General features: G+C 42.7%; 1 protein-coding gene across 3 annotated transcripts in view; it reads right to left on the minus strand.

Annotated features, from left to right (window-relative positions):
- Window positions 1-20,722: 20,722 nt before the first annotated feature.
- LOC128263884 (uncharacterized) overlaps window positions 20,723-23,427 on the minus strand; it is a 193,279-nt gene continuing 190,574 nt past the window's right edge. For 2 of the 3 annotated variants that reach the window (XM_052999161.1, XM_052999159.1), the window contains 5 exons: window positions 21,502-21,717; window positions 21,332-21,443; window positions 21,118-21,273; window positions 20,897-21,064; window positions 20,723-20,845 (listed from right to left, as the gene is read on the minus strand). In XM_052999161.1, the coding sequence (XP_052855121.1) occupies window positions 20,784-20,845; window positions 20,897-21,064; window positions 21,118-21,273; window positions 21,332-21,443; window positions 21,502-21,708 (705 nt within the window). In that variant the 5' untranslated portion in view covers window positions 21,709-21,717 and the 3' untranslated portion in view covers window positions 20,723-20,783. Of the gene's footprint in view, window positions 20,846-20,896; window positions 21,065-21,117; window positions 21,274-21,331; window positions 21,444-21,501; window positions 21,718-22,013; window positions 22,043-23,427 lie in introns of all 3 variants that reach the window. The other variant, XM_052999160.1, reaches the window with a different exon arrangement.

Raw genomic sequence — 23,427 nt, forward strand, 5'->3', positions numbered from 1 at the left:
CTATTTTGTGTTGTTGTTGTCTATTTGCCACATGGTGTGGAAACAATAACACATTGGTCAATGGAATGTTAGGCATGGGAAAAGCCTAATAGCAGATTACAGAGGGGTAACGACCTAATTCCGCCGACAATTCCGCCGTTTTATATCGCATAATTTCGCGATATTATGACGTTTGAGAACGCCGCAGGAAAGCAGACATAATTTCGCCGCTGCTTAAATACATTATTTCGTGCTAAATTAAAAACTAATTTTGGCGAACTTACAAGAAATACATAATTTACATCTATGTATATGTTAAATGATGGATGTATGTATAAGTAATACGTAGATTACACTTAAAAAATGTTTACCAGTTTTCATCAATATTTTTGAATTTATTAATTCTGATTCAACAACATTTTTGTATTTATTTATTTATGTTCATACATACAGTCGTATTTACACTTCAAAATGTTTACCACTGATTCAACAAAATTTTTGTATTTATTTATTTAAATATCTTCATATTTTGGGTGCAGAACCAACATTATTTCATGCTTACAAATCTGTTACGTCAATTTAACCATACCCTGCAGTTCTAATCGCTAAGATTCTGTAGGGAATCCCCCGGGGACCGCCGCTAATTCTCGGGAACTCCCGAAGAATTCTCCATACAGAACGGCGAAGAATTTCTATGAAGCAGGCGTTCACGGCGAGGAATTCAAAGTCCGGGAGTATTCCTGAGAGAATACTAGGGTAATTACTTTAATAAGCAAAACATTTTTTTTAATATAAACTTACAAATTTATAAATATCCCAGCACTATTTAAAAGGGTATTCAGAAGTTTTTTTGTTCTCTATCTTCCCTCCATCCATCCCTCTCTCTCCGCCGCTGCTCCGAATTACTTCAAAATCGGCATCGGAAGTGTCAAAGCGGCGGCAGAATTTTTATTGCCTTCGTTGTTTCGAACTCCGTTATACGAAGCCCATGGCATATGTTTTTGTTTTTTCCAACATGCCGCGAGGAAAATGAAGGGAAGGGAATTTCAGAACTACAAAGACCGCATAAGTTTTACATACATGCATATACATATATGTACTCGTATTTCTGAACAAATGCAGACATCTGCAAAAGAAATGTAACGGACGCGTTAAGTTATGTGCGTTGGCATGCATTTTTTTTGTTGTTTACATATGCATTTTATTTATTAAATCTTCTTTGAATTGAGACTAACAATAAGCATATAGAATCTTAAATGAAAAACTATATCTGACAGTCAAGATGACTGACGCAATATGTAAGGGCTCTAATAACTATTGCTGAGCTGCAAGGTTATTACCTGGCTAGGCCCCTGGTGAGCTGGTTTGGATGAGAAGTTAGCTTTGTGTGGTAGGACGCTTTTTGTTTTGATATTTCATCTTTTACGGGTAGAATGCCAAGATCTCTGTGGATGTTGTCGTTCCGAACATATTCTCAGGATTTTTGATTGTGCTCGCTGGATAATGACAATGTTACTGCTGCTCGCGTTTCCCCACAATTGGGAGCCGTAAGTCCAGACTGTCTCAAACGTTGAATTGTAGAGCAGGACCTTGAAGTCCAGGCAGAGGGGGGATCGAGCGTTTATGTGCCAATTGAGGCTATTGGATTTTAGTTTTAGATGAATTTTCTTAGCTTCGATATGTCTCCGCCATGTAAGTCTCCTGTCTAGGTGGTCGTCAAGGTAGGTTACATCGTCAGCTTGTGGAAGTGGCGTGTTATTAAGAGTTAGCGGGGGACACGTTTGTTTGTTAAGAGTAAACGTTATGTGTTTACACTTTTGCGCGTTTATTTTTATACGCCAGTCTGATAACCACCTCTCCACTACCACGAGATGATCAGCTAGTAGTGTTGTTGCCTGAATTGGGCATTTGAACCGACTTATGAATGCGGTATCTTCTGCGAATGTAGAAGTAGTTAGCCGCTCGTTCGTGGGAATATCTGCGGTGTAAAGGAGAAATAGAGTTGGACCAAGGGCGCTACCTTAAGGAACTCCGGCCTCTATCGTGTAATCGTCGGATGTTGTAGTGTTGCATCTCACGGCGAAGGCTCTGTTGTAAAGGTACGATTCAAGTATCCTGTGAGTGTTTTCCGGCAGTATCGTTCTGATTTTATGCATAAGGCCATCGAGCCAGACTCGGTCGAAAACCTGCGCAACGTCAAGGAACACCGCACTGCAGTATTTCCGAAACAGAAACTTATTATTCTGTTGTTAATCTGTTGACTTGCTCTATTGTTCCATGGCTTTCTCGAAATCCAAATTGGGATCATTATGATTACCGACTTTTTCCATTTTTTTGGGAAGTAGCCAAGTCGTGTAATCCCATTAATGAGTTTACAAATTACCTCAACTGCACATTTTGAGAGTTCAACCTTTTTTATTTTTAATTGCTCGCTGACGAATTTTGCCACTTCGTTTGGTTGATACAGACTTGGCGCCGTCTCAGTTCCAATTCGAATTGACGGCGACGGTAGTGTGAAAGAATTATTTGCAGGGTTTGGCTGAAAAGCATTTCGAAGGTTTAAAGCAAATGTGCAAGCTCTGTCTTTGTCGCTTCTGGCCCAGCTGCCTGAAGAGTCTCTTATGGGAATTACTGTTTCGGGCGGCGCCCTCCACAAGGGATGCTTGGTGCTGGCGGGTGAAAGTGTCTCAATGTACTGGCTCGATTCTAGGCTTTGAAGTAAAGTTATTAGCACTGGTGAGTGGTCCGATGGTAGATCCAAAAGCGATTTTGCAGATATTAGTTTGCGAGGAATATTTTTTGTCACAGCAAAATCCATTAAATCAGGTAGTTTTCTAGGATCTGTAGGCCAGTATGTAGGACTACCTGGTGAAACGTAGTCCAGTTTGTTGCATGTTTTGATGAGTGCATTATATAGATGCATTCCTTTGGGGTCACAAGGCGGGATCCCCAGTGTGTGTGCTTGGCCTTCGGAGAATATAAGGCGGGGTGGGCAGTAGACAGCGGCAATGGCGAGGTTGCAGTTGCCCAATTGTAATTTTATCGATGTAGCTTGCAAACCGTTGGTGAAAGTGGTGTTTGATGCGGTCCCTTATTAGGATGCCGGTTCCGCCATGTGCTTTACCATCTGGATGATCGGTGCCGTATTTGAAAGTTATATTTGCTGGTGAGATGCGTTACTGCCAGCAACATAACGTCGATTTGGTTTTCGTTCAGAAATTGAGTTATTTCAGGTATATGCCGTGAAACACCGTTGGCGTTCCACAGAGTTATTCGAGGGCTAGGCATAATTTATTTGGACTGCTGAGCTGCAAGCATTTGTAACAAGATATTTTGGTTTCCATCATATTTTGTTGCAAAGTTATCATCATAGTTTCCATGTTACTTTGTGTTTGTACCATGGCCTGCTGTATGTTATCAATTTTCGGCTCTATGTGAGCTGTGCGTGATCTTAGACCACTGGCGTAGGAAATGCCGTTGGTGCTTATTGAAGGGCCAATTGATGACCTGGCTGATTTTGCGAAGAGAACTTCCGGTGTCGTTTGTGAATTTATGTAAATGTTCTGGCGTGCCGTTGTCGCTCGTTGCATCCGACTTTTCGTCTCCTTGTAGACTGGCAGCCTCTCTAGTTTCCTGTGTGGTTTCCTTGGCAGTTTACACACTTTGTAATGCCTTGTTGGCAGGGCAGGGCTCGGAGCCGTAGCAGTTTCCACAAGCTACACAAACTGACCTGAGGGTGCAGTAAGCTTTGGTGTGTCCGTATTCCTGACAATTTGTGCATTGCACTGGCCCGTTCCTACGGTAGATCGGGTGCACTGCGTTTTTTTTCAAAGTTCTGCTGTCTGGCCCCAGCTCGATCTTGAAAAGTGGTTGCGGCTTCTTAATTTTGTTCATAATGTTTATAACATTTTTTGCGCAAAAACCGATTTCTTTTAAAGCCTTTAGAATTTCGGAGGTGGTCATATCGGGTTCTATTCCCTTGAGCACAACTTTTAAGCCTTTGCAACTTTTCAGCTGCTACGTTTAGTAATTCTTTTTTACATCGTTTAAGTACTTCGACACTGCTCGGAAATCATCTTAGGTTTTGGTTTGAAGTTTGGTTCCGCTTACATTCCCTTTCATAAGCCGAATAACGTGAAAGATATCTTTTCCGACAAGCTCAACTATTTTGTTGACTAGGACGTTGGAGACCTTCTCCCGAATAGAGATAGTTGGGGGCTTATGTTTCTTTGGGGCTAATTCTTCAGACTCTGTTTCAGGCTCCGCCAAAATGGAAAATCTATTTTCATTTAATGGCCTAAGATTTTCAGGGCCTTTGTTGGTGCGGTCAATTTTGGGCATATTGCCGTCAGATTTATTTGGGGAAATAGGAAATATTAATGTAGCGATCCATGCCTGTCTGCATGGCCGAACCCGCTTGCGGAATTGTCATTTCTTCTACCGTAGCTTTGTTTTTGCCGTTTGACCCGATTACGCGCTGCAGAAGATGAGAGTGGAGCCGTTATTGCATTGTTGGCGACAGAGACCATTATAGTTGGCGCAGTACTTGCTGTTATTGTTGCACTAGGTGGCATTTTTGCATTGCTCACTCCATGGCGTTTGAGCGGTGAAAAGCAGGGCGGGAGAGAAAGAACTAGCTCTTTGGTTTTCGGCGGTCAGTAAACTTGCACTTTCTTGACTTTCGGTTCTAGATTATTACTCGTGAAAGAGAAATAAGCATTGTTACGGGCCAAAGAGAGACGACGTTTGTCTTGCTCTCTCTGAATTTTTTCACGGGCTTCGTCTTGTTGTTTTTGGCGTTGAGTGTGCTGATCCACGTTATTACTCATTTGTTTATTGATAAACAGTTAAAGATTAATTAATTAATTAATTAATTAAAATTTTAGTTTACGATATGCAAATTAGCATCGCGAATCGCAAATCCTCGCGTTTACACAGTTTTTTCCGGAGCGTTAGGAAAACACGTCTACACGCGACCGAAGTTAGATTTTGAAGTTGGCATGCATAACAACAATTAATTTTAATGTATTTCTATTACTTACGCTTACAGTATTTGTATTTGGCTTATTACAATTTAAGCTGCAGCGAAAAAAATTATCATATATAACATTTTTTAGTCAAACAATAAAAAATATATATTTAAACTGAAATTTGAGTGAACTTGTTATTGGGTGGTGCTCAGGCAAAGGGTCCCCTATTCAAGAGGTTAAGGTGTTTCTTTTCAGTGACAAGAGGGTTTTTGTTTTCAGATCAACATTCAGTGTCAAGCAAAGGGTCCAAGGCAGTTTAAAATTAGTAAAAATAAACCCAATCCGAGGGAAAATAGTCCGGTGCAAGTAACTTCATTCCACCAGGCTGAGCTAGTACCTTATTTATCGATTGACTGATATAAATTAAATATAGATATATGGTAATGATGACTTACTAAATACATTCCAGGACATAGTTTCATCTGGAATAATACCGGCGCCACACAGAAAAACTCCAAACACAACGATTACATAATGGGGATGGTTATATTTGCTTCTCATAGATCCAGTTGGAGAATGAAGAGTTTCTCCACTCCCAGAGCTTTGTGTGCTGTAGAGCATTTCTCGTGCTCTTTTTTGCTCAACTCGTCGTCTTCTTTGCCGCTTAATCGCCATTGCGGAATGAATGCCAACTGAATACATTTTTTAATTCTAAAAAATAATTTTTGTAGCAAACATTGGCAACGCTTATTAAGAAAATTAAGAAAATATGTTGGCAATGTTCTTTTTCTCGTCCGCACTGCAAAGTACCTTAACATGATAATAAGGAGGAAAATAAATTTAAACAGACGATAAATAGCTTTTCTATAAAAAACAGCTGATAACCAATAGTATCAATACAATACAATACAAACCAATTTAAAATAATGTTTTCTGAAATTGTCAAAGTAAAAATGATACAGGGAATAAAACACTTTCTCTTATAAATCAAAAAGGTGTCATCTACCTAGGCTAACGTGATCACGGTTGATTTATCTGGAAAATAGAAGTACAGACGAGAGTTCTTAGAAAATGTTAGATTCTAACGTTTTTTAACTTTTCAGTAAAAAATAAGGATACAAAAAAATGAGTAAGTTTCAGCATACCCAAGGATATGTGAACTTAAAATTAGTCGAGATTTAGTAAAAACAAATCACATGATATTTTTAATATTTAATAATTCTACTAATTCAATTATAGTACATCAAGTTAAATGCTTAAAGTCTTAGGCACCTTCTAATAAACAAATTTTGACGACCCACCGTCACAAATATATATATAATTCAACTTTCTCATTAAAACTTAAAAAGAACATTCCAAATCGAATTTATCGATTGCCGATAATCATCGCCCAATAAAACCCGATTACCCAAAGCGGGATTATCATCATCGTCCAATCTGGTCACACTAAGCAGCGCCTATATGAGCGGAGACACCCAGACCAGTCACTTGCGTTCCGACGACTCTCGCGGAAACAACAACTAGGAGGAATACCCGGGTAAGTGTTCTGGTAGTTAGTCTTGGTAGTGGTGGTGGATCCGTAAGAGTTCGGTTTAAAATTCGGCTCTACGACCTGGTGAGGATCACCGACGCCCGGTGTGGTTTAGGAATACGCACCCAGGCCCGGTCGAGGTCGCTGAGCCCGGCATCTCAGTGAGTTCCTCCCAGAAGTCACGTTTCCGGCATCCGACCCGGAAACGATGCGGAATAAAACGGCAGCTCGAAACTAACGATGCCCGGCAGCTCGAAACTAACGTTGCCCTACATTCCCACATCCCACTAGAAAATCCAAGTAGTTCGTTCCTCTAAACGACCCAGAACATTACGAACCCGACGTACTCGAACGACGAGACACGACGAGACACGACGACGCCAAGCAGTGCACAATCGGCCCTTCCGAAGCGCCGACACCAAGCAGTGCACCCAGCCACAACGCACCGTCGACTTCAAGCAGTGTATAATCGACCCTCCCGAAGCGCCAACACCAAGCAGTGCACCCAGCTACCACACAACTTCGACAACAAGCAGTCCAAGCAGTTCCTCGAACCATTGTACAGTGTCAGTAGCAAGCAGTGCAACATACGACCCTTCCGTAGCGCCGAACCCGCACACCAAGCAGTGCGATACTCAACGAGCTGCGATATACTCGGCCCTTCCGCAGCGTCGATATCAACAAGCAGTACCACATTCGGCCCTTCAGCAGCGCCGACACCACTTTGCAAGCAGTAACTCGCTCGACATAATTATAGTTAGAAAACGTAGTCTTAATCAATCGTACTATTCAAATTTAACCATACTCTGCAGCGTTCAATTAGTGTTATTCTTTGGGGAAAGGGAGGTAAACCGATCAAAAGATGAAATAAATTTCTGTCTCGAACCCTGGCCACGGCGAGCTATTCCGCCTCCCAAAACAGGGTCGTTACAATGGCGCCCGAGCAAATTGAACACAAAAAGACAGAATCCTCAAATATAACTCGAGGCTGGATAAGCAATGCCAATAAAGCCCAACTGGAAGCCTATCTAATAGAATTCGAGGTCAAACCGGAAACACTGTGCGAGGACATGCGAAGACAAATGTCAGAATTTATAGAGAACGGCAACCACGGCGAGGAAACTATCAAACGCCTTTTAGAACTGGCTCAGAAACACGCAAGAAGCCCATCACCAGCACCTAACGGAACAGGAAACCAACCGAAAGGCATTAGTCGGACAACCGACACAGAGGAAAAACGTAAATACCTGCAAGTGCCGAACCCGACGGAGTTTGTCGAAGGAAAACCTGGACCTAAGCCCACAAGGACAGAAGGAAATAAAGTGGCCACGATGGGAGTAATACGAAGTTGGGGAGAAGAATACGACGGAACTGAAAACCCGGAAGAGTTCATTAGTAAAACAGAGGAATAAGCAGAGGCATACGGCATAGATCTAGATCATGCAGCAGGGGCAATGGTAATACTTCTCAGAGGCTGTGCCTTGGATTGGTGGCACACCCACCCAAACCCGATGCCGTTATGGAGCACCTTTCGGAAAGAATTCCTAGAGTATTACAGGCCAACGGATCATGAGGAGAAAGCTATGGAAAGCATCACACACAGACACCAGGACGAGAACGAGCCAGCGATTCACTACGCTCACAGAAGAAAACAAACTGGAGTGGGTGTACCGAAACAGTCGAGTGGAGTTCAAGCGATATGCTAAACGTGGAGAATGCCAAACCCTAGCGGAATACCTCCGACTAGCCGAGGAATTCGAGGCACTTCAACCACATGGGCACACAGCACAGCAGACAACGCAACAAACACCGGAAACTCGCTTGGGACATCAACCACCAGGAAGTTACTGGAGACCACCAAGGAACCAGTGGAGACCCCAAGAAGCACAACCAATACTTAACAGAGGCGTCACAAGATCTTGGGACATGAGCAATAGATGCTCGCGGTGCAAACCAGTGGGACACATAGCACGCGGATGCAATAGCCAACCAAGGCTGTTTTGCTGGGTATGCGGACAGGATGGAATACGAACAATTCATTGCTGCCGCAGGAATGAAGCGACGGGAAACGGAAGATGCCCATGGGATCAGAGCGGGCACCCAGGGCACACACCACACCCGCAACATCAATAAAATTCAACGGTCGACGTCTACTAGCACAAGTCATCATAGGCAGCACAAGAATTCGCGGAGCAATTGACACAGGAGCCACACGGAGTTATATCGGCCATGAGATAGCCAGCAGAATAGCTAGACATGGAAAAAGAAAACAAGTAATCGAAGCCATAAGACTGGCAGACGGAACAAACAGAACGGTCACAGAGGCACTAGAAGTACCAATACAACTCGGGACACAAACAAACACTATTAGTCCTCGACGAGATGATCGGAGACCTACTCTTGGGAATAGACAGCGAAAATTAAAAAGAAGAAGAGGAGCCAACGCAGAAGCAAGAAACACAAGAGACACGGCATCGGATCACTAGAAACAGGGGATTTAACAGACGCACAGATCCAAGAGACCCTCAAAAGAGAGCTAGAGATGATGAGCCAAATCAAAGGAGTAAGTCACATTGCAAGCCAAAAAATCTTCATGAAGCACGACCGCCTAATTAAACAGAGGTACCTCCCTCGAAACCCAGCAATGCAGTCAATAATAAACAAACAAGTCGACGAACTCATAGCACAGAACCTCATAGAACCCTCACACTCCGCCTACAGTTCGCCAGTGGTAATCGTGGAGAAGAAAAACAAGGAATGGAGGCTTTGCAAAGACTATAGGCAACTGAACGAGCACTCTGAGCGAGACGCATACACAGTACCACGAATGGATCACATTCACAGTAAACAGTACACTGCCTTTACGGTACCAGGGCGCGGACTGTTTCAGTGGAAAGTAATGCCCTTCGGATAACACACAGCACCAGCGACCTTCCAAAGAGCGCTAGACTCAGTCATCGGACCAGAGATGGAACCATTCGCATTCGCATACCTGGATGACAAAGTGGTAACCGGACGCACGAAACGGTAACACCTGGCAAGGCAAATCTTAAGATCAACACAGTGAAATGCCACTTCTTTAAGGAAGAACTTAAATACCTAGGACACGTAATCAGCACAAGAGGTATACATACCGATCCAGAAAAGATAGCCGCGATCCTCAACATGCCAAGCCCACAGACAACGAAGCAAGTACACAGCTTCCTAGGGGTGGCCTCCTGATACAGAAGATTCATCCCGAACTTCACTGAACTAGCGCATCCGCTGTACAACCTGGTCAAGAAGAGGACAAGGTTCAAATGGACCGAGGAGACAGAAGAGGCGACCAAAAACCTTAAGAAAGCCCTAACCGAAGCACAGGTCCTGGCTTGTCCGGACTTTGGAAAAACCTTTATACTTCAGACGGACGCCAGTATATACGGACTAGGAGCAGTACTGACCCAAGAGTACGAAAACGGAGAACACGTTATTTCATATGCCAGTCGGAAGCTTACAAAAACAGAACAAAACTACTCGGCTACCGAAAAAGAGTGCCTGGCAATACACTGGGACATCCAGAAAATGAGGATGTACCTGGAAGGGTACCAGGGCTCGATCGAGAGCCCTTCAGGACGGATTGCCAGATGGGCATTGGCAATGCTGCCATACTCATTCGAGGTAAGCTATCGCAAAGGCAAGCTTAACGTCGTGGCAGACGCATTATCCCGAATGCTCGAGGAAGAAATACACGGAGCCGAAGTAGAGGAGGACGAGTGGATAAAACAGAAACTTCTTACAATAGAAAAAGAACCAGAAACATGGCCAGATTACGCATTAATAGAGAGAAAACTATACCACCTAGGGGTTAGAAAAATGAAGCACCGGGTAATGGCATCGTACTACTGGCAAGGGATGCACAGAGACATACAACAGTACGTACGTCGCTGTGAAACATGCCAACGGTACAAGACCTCACAGCAGCAGGCAGCAGGGAAAATGCTAACAGAAATAGCAAAAGCACCCAGGGAAACACTCTGCATAGACTTCGTTGGTCCATTACCGAGGTCTAGTCACGGCAATAACATGCTTCTAGTGATGTTCGACAAGTTCTCCAAGTGGTTGGAGCTTGCAGATTTCAGGAAGGCAACAACAGAAAGTGTATTAAAGGTTTTACGGGAACAGATCCTCACACGATATGGTACACCGAAAAAACTCATCTCGGACAACGGGGTACAGTTTACGAGTAATAAGTTTAAGGCACAGTTACAGAAATGGGGAATCGTCCACCAGTTAACAGCGCCATACACCCCGCAAGAGAACCCAGCCGAGAGGGCAAATAGGACAATAAAAACTATGATAGCTCAATTCTCCGGAACCGAACACACACGGTGGGATGACTGGCTACCCGAAATAGCAATGGCCATCAATAGCAGCAGGTCAGAATCAACAGGATACAGCCTGGCGTACCTACTATACGGACGGGAAATAAGACTACCGGGAGCCTGTATAACGAAACAACACCGGGATCCGGAATGGTAAAGGAAACGATAGAGGCAAGGTTGCAACGCATGATAGAAACGAGCAAACTAGCACATCGGAACATGGGAAAAGCAGCACAAGACCAAGCCAGATCATACAACCTACGGAAAAGAGACTGGGACCCAAAGTAGGAGATCTCGTATGGGAACGACAACACCCATTGCCAAAGGCAGCTATTGGGTTTGCAGCAAAGTTAGCACCGAAATACGAGGGCCCATTCAAAGTGACGGGTTTCGTTTCAACAGTTATAGCGAATAAGACATACGACGACAGGAAAAACACACAGAGCATACATAAACGAACTGAAACCTGTAGTAGAGAACGAAGTAGCTTGAAGTGATATCTCCCAACTAATCACCAAATGCATTGCTTAATTTTCAGAACGGACAAGAAACTGGAAAGCTCCGTAAAAAAATACCGGGAAAACCTGGAAAGCCTTAACCAGCAGCCGCGTCGAGTCATCATACTCGGGGCCGTGGACGTGGCAGGTCCAGCTGGAGGCAGAAGACCAACCAGGGCGGCACCGGTCGCAAGGCAGGCACCAGCTAGAAGAGAAGAAACAAACCCAACAACAACGACAATGACAACACAAGGACACGGAAAAGGAACAGGATACGACACGAAACAACCGCAACGGAATAGCCACAGATTAAGATCCCCACAGCAAAGGACATCCACAGGAATTAGACAAAACCAACTAATGGACAGACAGCGACCACAGACGGCATGGGTGAAGCCGAGACGCCTATCCGACCTATATAAGTACCTGGGAGTTGGTCCAGTGGATCTATCCGAGGAGTCGGAGGAGATGTGTGACGACTCACCGTCACAAATATATATATAATTCAACTCTCTCATTAAAACTTAAAAAGAACATTCCAAATACTGGCCTTTTATTATTCAAACGCGCGCCCAAAGCCAACAGCACCCGGTCACATTTATTCGACGAAGTTATCGTTTGCTGATAATCATCGCCCAATAAAGCCCGATTACCCAAAGCGGGACTATCATCATCGTCCAATCTGGTCACACTAAGCAGCGCCTATATAGGCGGAGACACCGCCCCAGACCAGTCACTTGCGTTCCTACGACTCTCGCGGAAACAACAACTAGGAGGAATACCCGTGTAAGTGTTCTGGTAGTTAGTCTTGGTAGTGGTGGTGGATCCGTAAGAGTTCGGTTTGAAATTCGGCTCTACGACCTGGTGAGGAACACCGACGCCCGGTGTGGTTTAGAAATACGCACCCAGGCCCGGTCGAGATCGCTGAGCCCGGCACGGTTTTCGTATCTCCGGCCCATCTCAGTGAGTTCCTCCCAGAAGTCACGTTTCCGGCTTCCGACCCGGAAACGATACGGAATAAAACGGCAGCTCGAAACTAACGATGCCCGGCAGCTCGAAACTAACGATGCCCTACGTTCCCAAATCCCACTAGAAAATCCAAGTAGTTCATTCCTCTAAAACGACCCAGAACACTACGAACCCTACGTACTCGAACGACGAGACACGACGACGCCAAGCAGTGCACAATCGGCCCTTCCGAAGCGCCGACACCAAGCAGTGCACCCAGCCACAACGCACCGTCGACTTCAAGCAGTGTATAATCGACCCTCCCGAAGCGCCAACACCAAGCAGTGCACCCAGCTACCACACAACGTCGACAACAAGCAGTCCATTCGGTCATCACACATCGGCCAAGCCAAGCAGTTCCTCGAACCATTGTACAGTGTCAGTAGCAAGCAGTGCAACATACGACCCTTCCGTAGCGCCGAACCCGCACACCAAGCAGTGCGATACTCAACGAGCTGCGATATACTCGGCCCTTCCGCAGCGTCGATATCAACAAGCAGTACCACATTCGGCCCTTCAGCAGCGCCGACACCACTTTGCAAGCAGTAACTCGCTCGACATAATTATAGTTAGAAAACGTAGTCTTAATCAATCGTACTATTAAAATATAACCATAACCATAGAATTCGAGGTCAAACCGGAAACACTGTGCGAGGACATGCGAAGACAAATGTCAGAATTTATAAAGAACGGCAACCACCGCGAGGAAACTATCAAACGCCTTTTAGAACTGGCTCAGAAACACGCAAGAAGCCCATCACCAGCACCTAACGGAACAGGAAACCAACCGAAAGGCATTAGTGGGACAACCGACACAGAGGGAAAACGTAAATACCTGCAAGTGCCGAACCCGACGGAGTTTGTCGAAGGAAAACCTGGACCTAAGCCCACAAGGACAGAAGGAAATAAAGTGGCCACGATGGGAGTAATACGAAGTTGGGGAGAAGAATACGACGGAACTGAAAACCCGGAAGAGTTCATTAGTAAAACAGAGGAATAAGCAGAGGCATACGGCATAGATCTAGATCATGCAGCAGGGGCAATGGTAATACTTCTCAGAGGCTGTGCCTTGGATTGGTGGCACACCCACCCAAACCCGATGCCGTTATGGAGCACCTTTCGGAAAGAATTCCTAGAGTATTACAGGCCAACGGATCATGAGGAGAAAGCTATGGAAAGCATCACACATAGACACCAGGACGAGAACGAGCCAGCGATCCACTACGCTCACAGAAGAAAACAAACTGGAGTGGGTGTACCGAAACAGTCGAGTGGAGTTCAAGCGATATGCTAAACGTGGAGAATGCCAAACCCTAGCGGAATACCTCCGACTAGCCGAGGAATTCGAGGCACTACAACCACATGGGCACACAGCACAGCAGACAACGCAACAAACACCGGAAACTCGCTTGGACATCAACCACCAGGAAGTTACTGGAGACCACCAAGGAACCAGTGAAGACCCCAAGAAGCACAACCAATACTTAACAGAGGCGTCACAAGATCTTGGGACATGAGCAATAGATGCTCGCGGTGCAAACCAGTGGGACACATAGCACGCGGATGCAATAGCCAACCAAGACTGTTTTGCTGGGTATGCGGACAGGATGGAATACGAACAATTCATTGCTGCCGCAGGAATGAAGCGACGGGAAACGGAAGATGCCCATGGGATCAGAGCGGGCACCCAAAGCACACACCACACCCGCAACATCAATAAAATTCAACGGTCGACGTCTACTAGCACAAGTCATCATAGGCAGCACAAAAATTCGTGGAGCAATTGACACAGGAGCCACACGGAGTTATATCGGCCAAGAGCTAGCCAGCAGAATAGCTAGACATGGAAAAAGAAAACAAGTAATCGAAGCCATAAGACTGGCAGACGGAACAAACAGAACGGTCACAGAGGCACGAGAAGTACCAATACAACTCGGGACACAAACAAACACAACAACACTATTAGTCCTCGACGAGATGATCGGAGACCTACTCTTGGGAATAGACAGCGAAAATTAAAAAGAAGAAGAGGAGCCAACGCAGAAGCAAGAAACACAAGAGACACGGCATCGGATCACTAGAAACAGGGGATTTAACAGACGCACAGATCCAAGAGACCCTCAAAAGAGAGCTAGAGATGATGAGCCAAATCAAAGGAGTAAGTCACATTGCAAGCCAAAAAACCTTCATGAAGCACGAAAGCCTAATTAAACAGAGGTACCTCCCTCGAAACCCAGCAATGCAGTCAATAATAAACAAACAAGTCGACGAACTCATAGCACAGAACCTCATAGAACCCTCACACTCCGCCTACAGTTCGCCAGTGGTAATCGTGGAGAAGAAAAACAAGGAATGGAGGCTTTGCAAAGACTATAGGCAACTGAACGAGCACTCTGAGCGAGACGCATACCCAGTACCACGAATGGATCACATTCACAACCAACTCCGCGAGTTGCTACTGGCAGATACCGATGGACGAAGACAGTAAACAGTACACTGCCTGTACGGTACCAGGGCGCGGACTGTTTCAGTGGAAAGTAATGCCCTTCGGATTACACACAGCACCAGCGACCTTCCAAAGAGCGCTAGACTCAGTCATCGGACCAGAGATGGAACCATTCGCATTCGCATACCTGAATGACACAGAGGTAATCGGACGCACGAAACGGGAACACCTGGAAAAGCTACAGGAGGTAATGAGGCGACTCCACAAGGCAAATCCTAAGATCAACACAGTGAAATGCCACTTCTTTAAGGAAGAACTTAAATACCTAGGACACGTAATCAGCACATGAGGTATACATACCGATCCAGAAAAGATAGCCGCGATCCTCAACATGCCAAGCCCACAGACAACGAAGCAAGTACACAGCTTCCTAGGGGTGGCCTCCTGGTACAGAAGATTCATCCCGAACTTCACTGAACTAGCGCATCCGCTGTACAACCTGGTCAAGAAGAGGACAAGGTTAAGAAAGCCCTAACCGAAGCACCGGTCCTGGCTTGTCCGGACCGGACAGTAACCACACCGGGATCCGTAATGGTAAAGGAAACGATAGAGGCAAGGTTGCAAGGCATGATAGAAACGAGCAAACTAGCACATCGGAACATGGGAAAAGCAGCACAAGACCAAGCCAGATCATACAACCTACGGAAAAGAGACTGGGACCCAAAGTAGGAGATCTCGTATGGGAACGACAACACCCACTATCAAAGGCAGCTATTGGGTTTGCAGCAAAGTTAGCACCGAAATACGAGGGCCCATTCAAAGTGACGGGTTTCGTTTCAACAGTTATAGCGAATAAGACATACGGCGACAGGAAAAACACACAGAGCATACATAAACGAACTGAAACCTGTAGTAGAGAACGAAGTAGCTTGAAGTGATATCTACCAACTAATCACCAAATGCATTGCTTAATTTTCAGAACGGACAAGAAACTGGAAAGCTCCGTAAAAAAATACCGGGAAAACCTGGAAAGCCCTAACCAGCAGCCGCGTCGAGTCATCATACTCGGGGCCGTGGACGTGGCAGGTCCAGCTGAAGGCAGAAGACCAACCAGGGCGGCACCGGTCGCAAGGCAGGCACCAGCTAGAAGAGAAGAAACAAACCCAACAACAACGACAATGACAACACAAGGACACGGAAAAGGAACAGGATACGACACGAAACAACCGCAACGGAATAGCCACAGATTAAGATCCCTACAGCAAAGGACATCCACAGGAATTAGACAAAACCAACTAATGGACAGACAGCGACCACAGACGGCATGGGTGAAGCCGAGACGCCTATCCGACCTATATAAGGACCTGGGAGTTTGTCCAGTGGATCTATCCGAGGAGTCGGAGGAGATGTGTGACGACTCACCGTCACAAATATATATATAATTCAACTCTCTCATTAAAACTTAAAAAGAACATTCCAAATACTGGCCTTTTATTATTCAAACGCGCGCCCAAAGCCAACAGCACCGAGTCACATTTATTCGACGAAGTTATCGATTTCCTATAATCATCGCCCAATAAAACCCGATTACCCAAAGCGGGATTATCATCATCGTCCAATCTGGTCACACTAAGCAGCGCCTATATAGGCGGAGACACCGCCCCAGACCAGTCACTTGCGTTCCGACGACTCTCGCGGAAACAACAACTAGGAGGAATACCCGGATAAGTGTTCTGGTAGTTAGTCTTGGTAGTGGTGGTGGATCCGTAAGAGTTCGGTTTGAAATTCGGCTCTACGACCTGGTGAGGATCACCGACGCCCGGTGTGGTTTAGGAATACGCACCCAGGCCCGGTCGAGGTCGCTGAGCCCGGCATCTCAGTGAGTTCCTCCCAGAAGTCACGTTTCCGGCATCCGACCCGGAAACGATGCGGAATAAAACGGCAGCTCGAAACTAACGATGCCCGGCAGCTCGAAACTAACGATGCCCTACATTCCCACATCCCACTAGAAAATCCAAGTAGTTCATTCCTCTAAAACGACCCAGAACACTACGAACCCTACGTACTCGAACGACGAGACACGACGACGCCAAGCAGTGCACAATCGGCCCTTCCGAAGCGCCGACACCAAGCAGTGCACCAAGCCACAGCGCACCATCGACATCAAGCAGTACATAGTCGGCCCCCCCGAAGCGCCAACACCAAGCAGTGCACCCAGCTACCACACAACGTCGACAACAAGCAGTCCATTCGGTCATCACACATCGGCAAAGCCAAGCAGTCCCTCGAACCATTGCACAGTGTCAGTGGCAAGCAGTGCAACATACGACCCTTCCGTAGCGCCGATCCCGCACACCAAGCAGTGCGATACTCAACGAGCTGCGATATACTTGGACCTTCCGCAGCGTCGATATCACCAAGCAGTACCACATTCGGCCCTTCAGCAGCGCCGACACCACTTTGCAAGCAGTATCTCGCTCGATATAATTATAGTTAGAAAACGTAGTCTTAATCAATCGTACTATTAAAATATAACCATACTCTGTAGCGTTCGACTTGTGTTATTCTTTGGGGAAAGGGAGGTAAACCGATCAAAAGATGAAATAAATGTTTGTCTCGAAACCTGGCCACGGCGAGCTATACCGCCTCCCAAAACACGGTCGTTACAAAATGTATAACTTAACACTAGTTCGTTTATATTGTATGATTGTATTGTATTTTTATCAAAAGTGTTGAGAACTTAACAGTATTTTTAAACTTTTAGACCTTCTTGTAGAAGGTGATATTTTGGTTCCCGACCTTTTCGAACACTTATCCATTTTCGTTTAAATATTTTCGTTTTAATGGTTCAACGCATGCAAATGCTGTTATTTCTTTTAACTAATATATTTTAACCCATTGTATAAACAAAATATTCAAGCAAATTTTTTTTTGTATAACTGTGCCATTTTTTTTGCCGCAGCTGTATGTTATTATATCAGTATTCTTGATTAGCATCACAAAGAAAGTCGATCCGTCTGAGCGTCCGTTAGACTGTCCGATTCTACAAAGCCTTGTCGCCAATTTTTGAAGCTAGCTGAATGAAAATTTACAAAAGTCTTTTTTCTATTGCAGGTAGTATATAAGTCGGAAGGCGTCAGATCAGACGACTATATCATATATCTCCCATAAGTTAAAAAAAATTATTTCTTCGTTGCTTTTAATTAATTACATACATACCACACGTACACAGCCAAAAAATTCCGCGAACAATTTTTACTTTTTCAAGATAATTGGGTGTTCCTGAGTTTCATTAGCTAATGTGTCCGCCGTATATTTAAAAATACGAAAACCCAATTTTCGGTGATATTTTGCTTTTTTGTTTTTGTTGCTAAACACTGTTAATGCCCTACCACTATTAGATACCCGTTACTCAGCCAACAAACGAAGTTTCGGTGTTGCCATCTGTCGCACACCCAACCCAGTTTTTTTCCTTTTGTCTCTCTTCTTCAGCTATTATCGGCAAGCAGCGGCCCAACAGCGGCAGAGGGGCGGCAGAGGAGCGGCAAAGCGGAGGCAGAGCGGCGGCAAAAGGCTTAAAAACCCCAAGACTTCTAGCGATGGGTACGGTCGAAACACACACAGAGTCCAACACCATTGGTCTAACATGTTTCAGAGCGACGTGACAGACGAGTTAAGTGTTTTGCGGTTTGTGGGCGTTAAAATGGGCGTGACTCCGTTCGCTCCGTAGAAAAAAAACTAGAAGCTGCATGCCAAATCCCAAATCTCTAGCATTTGTAGTTTCCGAGATTTCGACGATCATAGAGGGAGAGGGAGCATGGTGATTCCATTGTACACTTACCGGATTCAATCGACGACAGGATTAAGAATATTTTTGAGCTTGCATACTCATTTTTTAACAATATCTTTGTTTGTTTGTTTTGTAATGTAATTAATTTATTAAAATATATAATTTTATTTGTACGAGGACACTTCACAATCACAATATAGGAGTTGATGTAAAACTTTAAAAGTACTACTTTAAATAAAACTTTGAGACTCATTATTAAACTTGAAATGAGCTAAGATCAAGTTTCTGTAATATGCAACTTTAAGTTGTAACGTTTTAATTAGTTGATGAATACATCTTCTTAAATTTAAGATTAGAAACTCAAGCTTAAAGATGTTCCTTGGATAATAAAAAATTTGCGTGGGAAGGGATGGTGGTGGAGGAAGAAAGCATGATCCTCACTATGAAAGGGGGATAAATGTGGGTAGTATCTAGAAAGGGACTTCAGTTCAATTCCAAAGTCCTTAGAGTTCGTTAATACCTTTGCGTTCGTTAATATAAGCAGCAGTAGCAAACAAATATAAACTACAACATATAAACAATAATGACTAACAAAAACAAATAAAAGGATTCCTCAAAGAATTTGGAGTGGTCATGATCAAGGAACTTCGGTCTGCCTTGGAAGTAAATCAAAATGCATATGCTATTATGCCCCTGGGTCGACGATGATGTTAGTGAGGGACCGGATACGTGTCAATGCCACCAGCACCAAACCTTAGGTTGAAAGCCATGGATATAATGCGAAAATATTATAATCTTAACTTAAAAATGATAAACAAATACGAAATAAGGAAACTTAAGTTTTTTTAAAAAATATTTGTTAACAAATTTATTTTTTATTGTAAAAGCAAAAATTATATAACATTTTTAAATCAAAAAATTAAAAATATATTTTAAAACTGAAATTTGAGTGAACATGTTATTGGGTGGTGCTCAGGCAAAGGGTCCCCTATTCAAGAGGTGGGGGTGTTTCTTTTCAGTGACATTTACGGTCACCTGTCAGCTGTTTGAACACATATACGCGTAAACCGATTTTGCTAATTAAGTGAGCACGTCCACATGTGACACAACACCTGATCCCCTAAAAAGGTCGCTTGCGCTTGCTATCAACCACCAGTTCAGCACACTATAATTGCTTGATCAACTCCCCTATTTAATTCATTTAAGTTCCTATTCCACCCGCGAACCTTATCGTCAGCCACTTAACTAAGATTTATCGCTTTCGCCATCTGCTCACCCCATTTCTTAATTGAAATAGTTTTTTACCAACCACCTGTCTTACACCTTTAATGACTTTTAATTAATTCACCCCACACTCAACACACTACTTAATCAATTTACGATCATAGTTAGCATAATTTATTATCCTCCTCAACGATCACCCGTCAAACTCCATTTTTACTCCATTAACGAAATTAAGCAGAATAACGAAAATAAGCAGACTAACACATTCGTTTTACGAATTGAAGTCGAGTTGGGCAATCGAAAGCTAACTCGGTAGGAAACTGGGGGCAGAGTGGAGAGCACATTGTACACGACTTTGTCAATTCTTTATTAAATAACCAATTTGTTTTATACGAGTTTAATAATTAAAGTAAGGTCTGTATATTAAGAATTATTCTTTCTAAAAAATAGGTATACATATATGTATATAATTATATATAAAATGTAAGACCCAAAGGATACAATTCAGTCAAAGAGGGTAATACATTAAGTAATTATTTTCTTTAATAGTTGTTTTATAAAGAATTTGTTCATTTCTGATTTGGAGAATCGTTTGTTCCGACTTTTCATTAAAGTTATTAATTTGTGATTTAAAAATTAAACTATTTCTCAGCTTCTTATCTTGCTTACATTGGTAAAATGTATGTGCTGTAATTAATCACTCAAAAATTTTTGTCACTAAATAAAAACGCATTTCAAGTTTTTTATTCCTCATAAAATATGAAATTAGGAATAAATTCTAATCGTTTTTAAAAACATTATGATTTTTTAAAATATGTTGCAGCTGATTTTCTATAATTTTAAAAGCTACGTAGATATAAAATACATATACATATAATACATATTACATATTATTAAAATGATTGTATTTTATATTCGCGTTATAATGATTGAATCATTTATAGACTCCCTTCTTAACAGACGTTTTGTATCATTTTCTATTTCGATCGGAGATATTCCAATACTTTTTCGAGAATAACATCACCTGAGCTGTTTAAGCCTGAAAAAATGGTTAGTTACTCTTTCACTGAGCAGGTGCTATTTATTTTACCATTTCGCGCAACTATTGGTCCATTGCATATGGTTTCTGTAGAACCACAATTTACGATGGCTACATCAGTTGGAGAAATGTTACGTCCATTTTTTTGTAAGGCAACAGCCTTTCGAGCATGGCGCGTGGTCAATACACCAGTTTCAACATCTCGCTCAAGTCGGTGTCCTATATAGTAAGGAATAAGTTTAGAAAAACTTGCATCAAAATAAAAAAAATACCTGAGCGAGATCTTGTCAGTTGCCGCTGCACGTAGTCCTCAAGGTCCTCCTCCTCCTTCCGACTTATAAGGCAGTTTAAAATTAGTAAAAATAAACCCAATCCGAGGGAAAATAATCCGGTGCAAGTAACTTCATTCCACCAGGCTGAGCTAGTACCTTATTTATTGAATGACTGATATGAATTAAATATAGATATATGGTAATCATGACTTACTAAATACATTCCAGGACATAGTTTCATCTGGAAAAATACCGGCGCCGCACAGAAAAACTCCAAACACAACGAACACAATACCAATATGCAACATTCCAATACTGGTAACAACCTATATGATCAATTTAAAAATTAATTTAATACTTTAATTTATTCACCAAAACTTAAACCTGGCTATCAAGCATTCCTGTACCAGAACTAGCCACATGATGGGGATGGTTATATTTGCGTCTCATAGATCCAGTTGGAGAATGAAAAGTTTCTCCACTCTCAGAGCTTTGTGTGCTGTAGCGCCTTTCTCGTGCTCTTTTTTGCTCATCTCGTCGTTTGCTTTGCCGCTTAATCGCCATTGCGGAAAGAATGCCAACTGAATGCATTTTTAAATTCTAAAAAATAATTTTTGTAGCAAACATTGGCAACGCTTATTAAGAAAATTAAGAAAATATGTTGGCAATGTTCTTTTTCTCGTCCGCACTGCAAAGTACCTTAACATGATAATAAGGAGGAAAATAAATTTAATCAGACGATAAATTGCTTTTCTATAAAAAAACAGCTGATAACCAATAGTATCAATACAATACAATACAAACCAATTTAAAATAATGTTTTATGAAATTGTCAAAGTAAAAATGATACAGGGAATAAAACACTTTCTCTTATAAATCAAAAAGGTGTCATCTACCTAGGCTAACGTGATCACGGTTGATTTATCTGGAAAATATAAGTACAGACGAGAGTTCTTAGAAAATGTTAGATTCTAACGTTTTTTAACTTTTCAGTAAAAAATAAGGATACAAAAACATGAGTATGTTTCAGCATACCCAAGGATATGTGAACCTAAAATCAATGCTGATTTAGTAAAAACAAATCACATGATATTTTTAATATTTAATAATGCTACTAATTTAATTATAGCACATCAAGAACATCGGTTCGGGGATGAAGGTAACGGTTTAATAATAACATAGGGAAAGTTGTCTGTAGTTCTTTAATATAATATCCGTATTTCCGTACACGATAAGACATGATTTTTACTGCGGTTTAAAGTTTTAGGCACTTTAACTTGACACTAGTTTGTTTATATTGTATGAATCTGAGCACTTAAGGATATACAAGGCAAAACTGTGCTATTTTTATCAAAAGTGTTGAGAACTTAACAGTATTTTTAAACTTTTAGACCTTCTTGTAAAAAATGATATTTTTGTTCCCGACCTGTTCGATCACTTATCTATTTTCGTTGAAATATTTTCGTTTAAATTGTTCAACGCATGCAAATGCTGTTATTTCTTTTAACTAATATATTTTAACCCATTGTATAAACAAAATATTCAAGAAAATTTTTTGTATAACTGTGCCATTTTTTTTTCCGCAGCTGTATTTTATTATATCAGTATTCTTGATCAGCATCACTAAAAAAGTCGATCCGTCTGAGCGTTCGTTAGACTGTCCGATTCTACAAAGACTTGTCGCCAATTTTTGAAGCTAGCTGAATGAAAATTTACAAATCTTTTTTCTATTGCAAGTAGTATATAAGTCGGAAGGCGACGGATCAGACGACTATATCATATATCTCCCATAAATCAATGAACATTTTTTCTTCGTTGCTTTTAATTAATTATATATGTACCACACGTACACAGCCAAAAAATTCCGCGAACAATTTGTACTTTTTCAAGACAATTAAGTGTTCCTAAGTGAACCAACCTAAGTTTCATTAGCTAATGTGTCCGCCGTATATTTAAAAATACGAAAACCCAATTTTCGGTGATATTTTGCTAAACACTGTTAATGCCCTACCACTATTAGATACCAGTTACTCGGCCACCAAACTTCAAACTAAGAATTTCTCCTACAAAACAATCGAAGTTTATGTGGCGCCATTTGTCGCACACCCAACCCCCTCTTGCAGTATTTTTCGTTTTGTCTCTCTACTTCAACGATTATCGGCAAGCAGCGGCTCAACAGCGGCAGTGGGCGGCAGAGGAGCGGCAGAGCGGTGGCTGAGCGGCGGCAAAAGGCTTCAAAACCACAAGACTTCTAAAATATTACCTCGATTCTTAAAATTGTTGTGTCTAGCGATGGGTACGATCGAAACA

This window comes from Drosophila gunungcola, unplaced genomic scaffold (genome assembly GCF_025200985.1).
Source record: "Drosophila gunungcola strain Sukarami unplaced genomic scaffold, Dgunungcola_SK_2 000024F, whole genome shotgun sequence".
Classification (NCBI taxonomy): Eukaryota; Metazoa; Arthropoda; class Insecta; order Diptera; family Drosophilidae; genus Drosophila; species Drosophila gunungcola.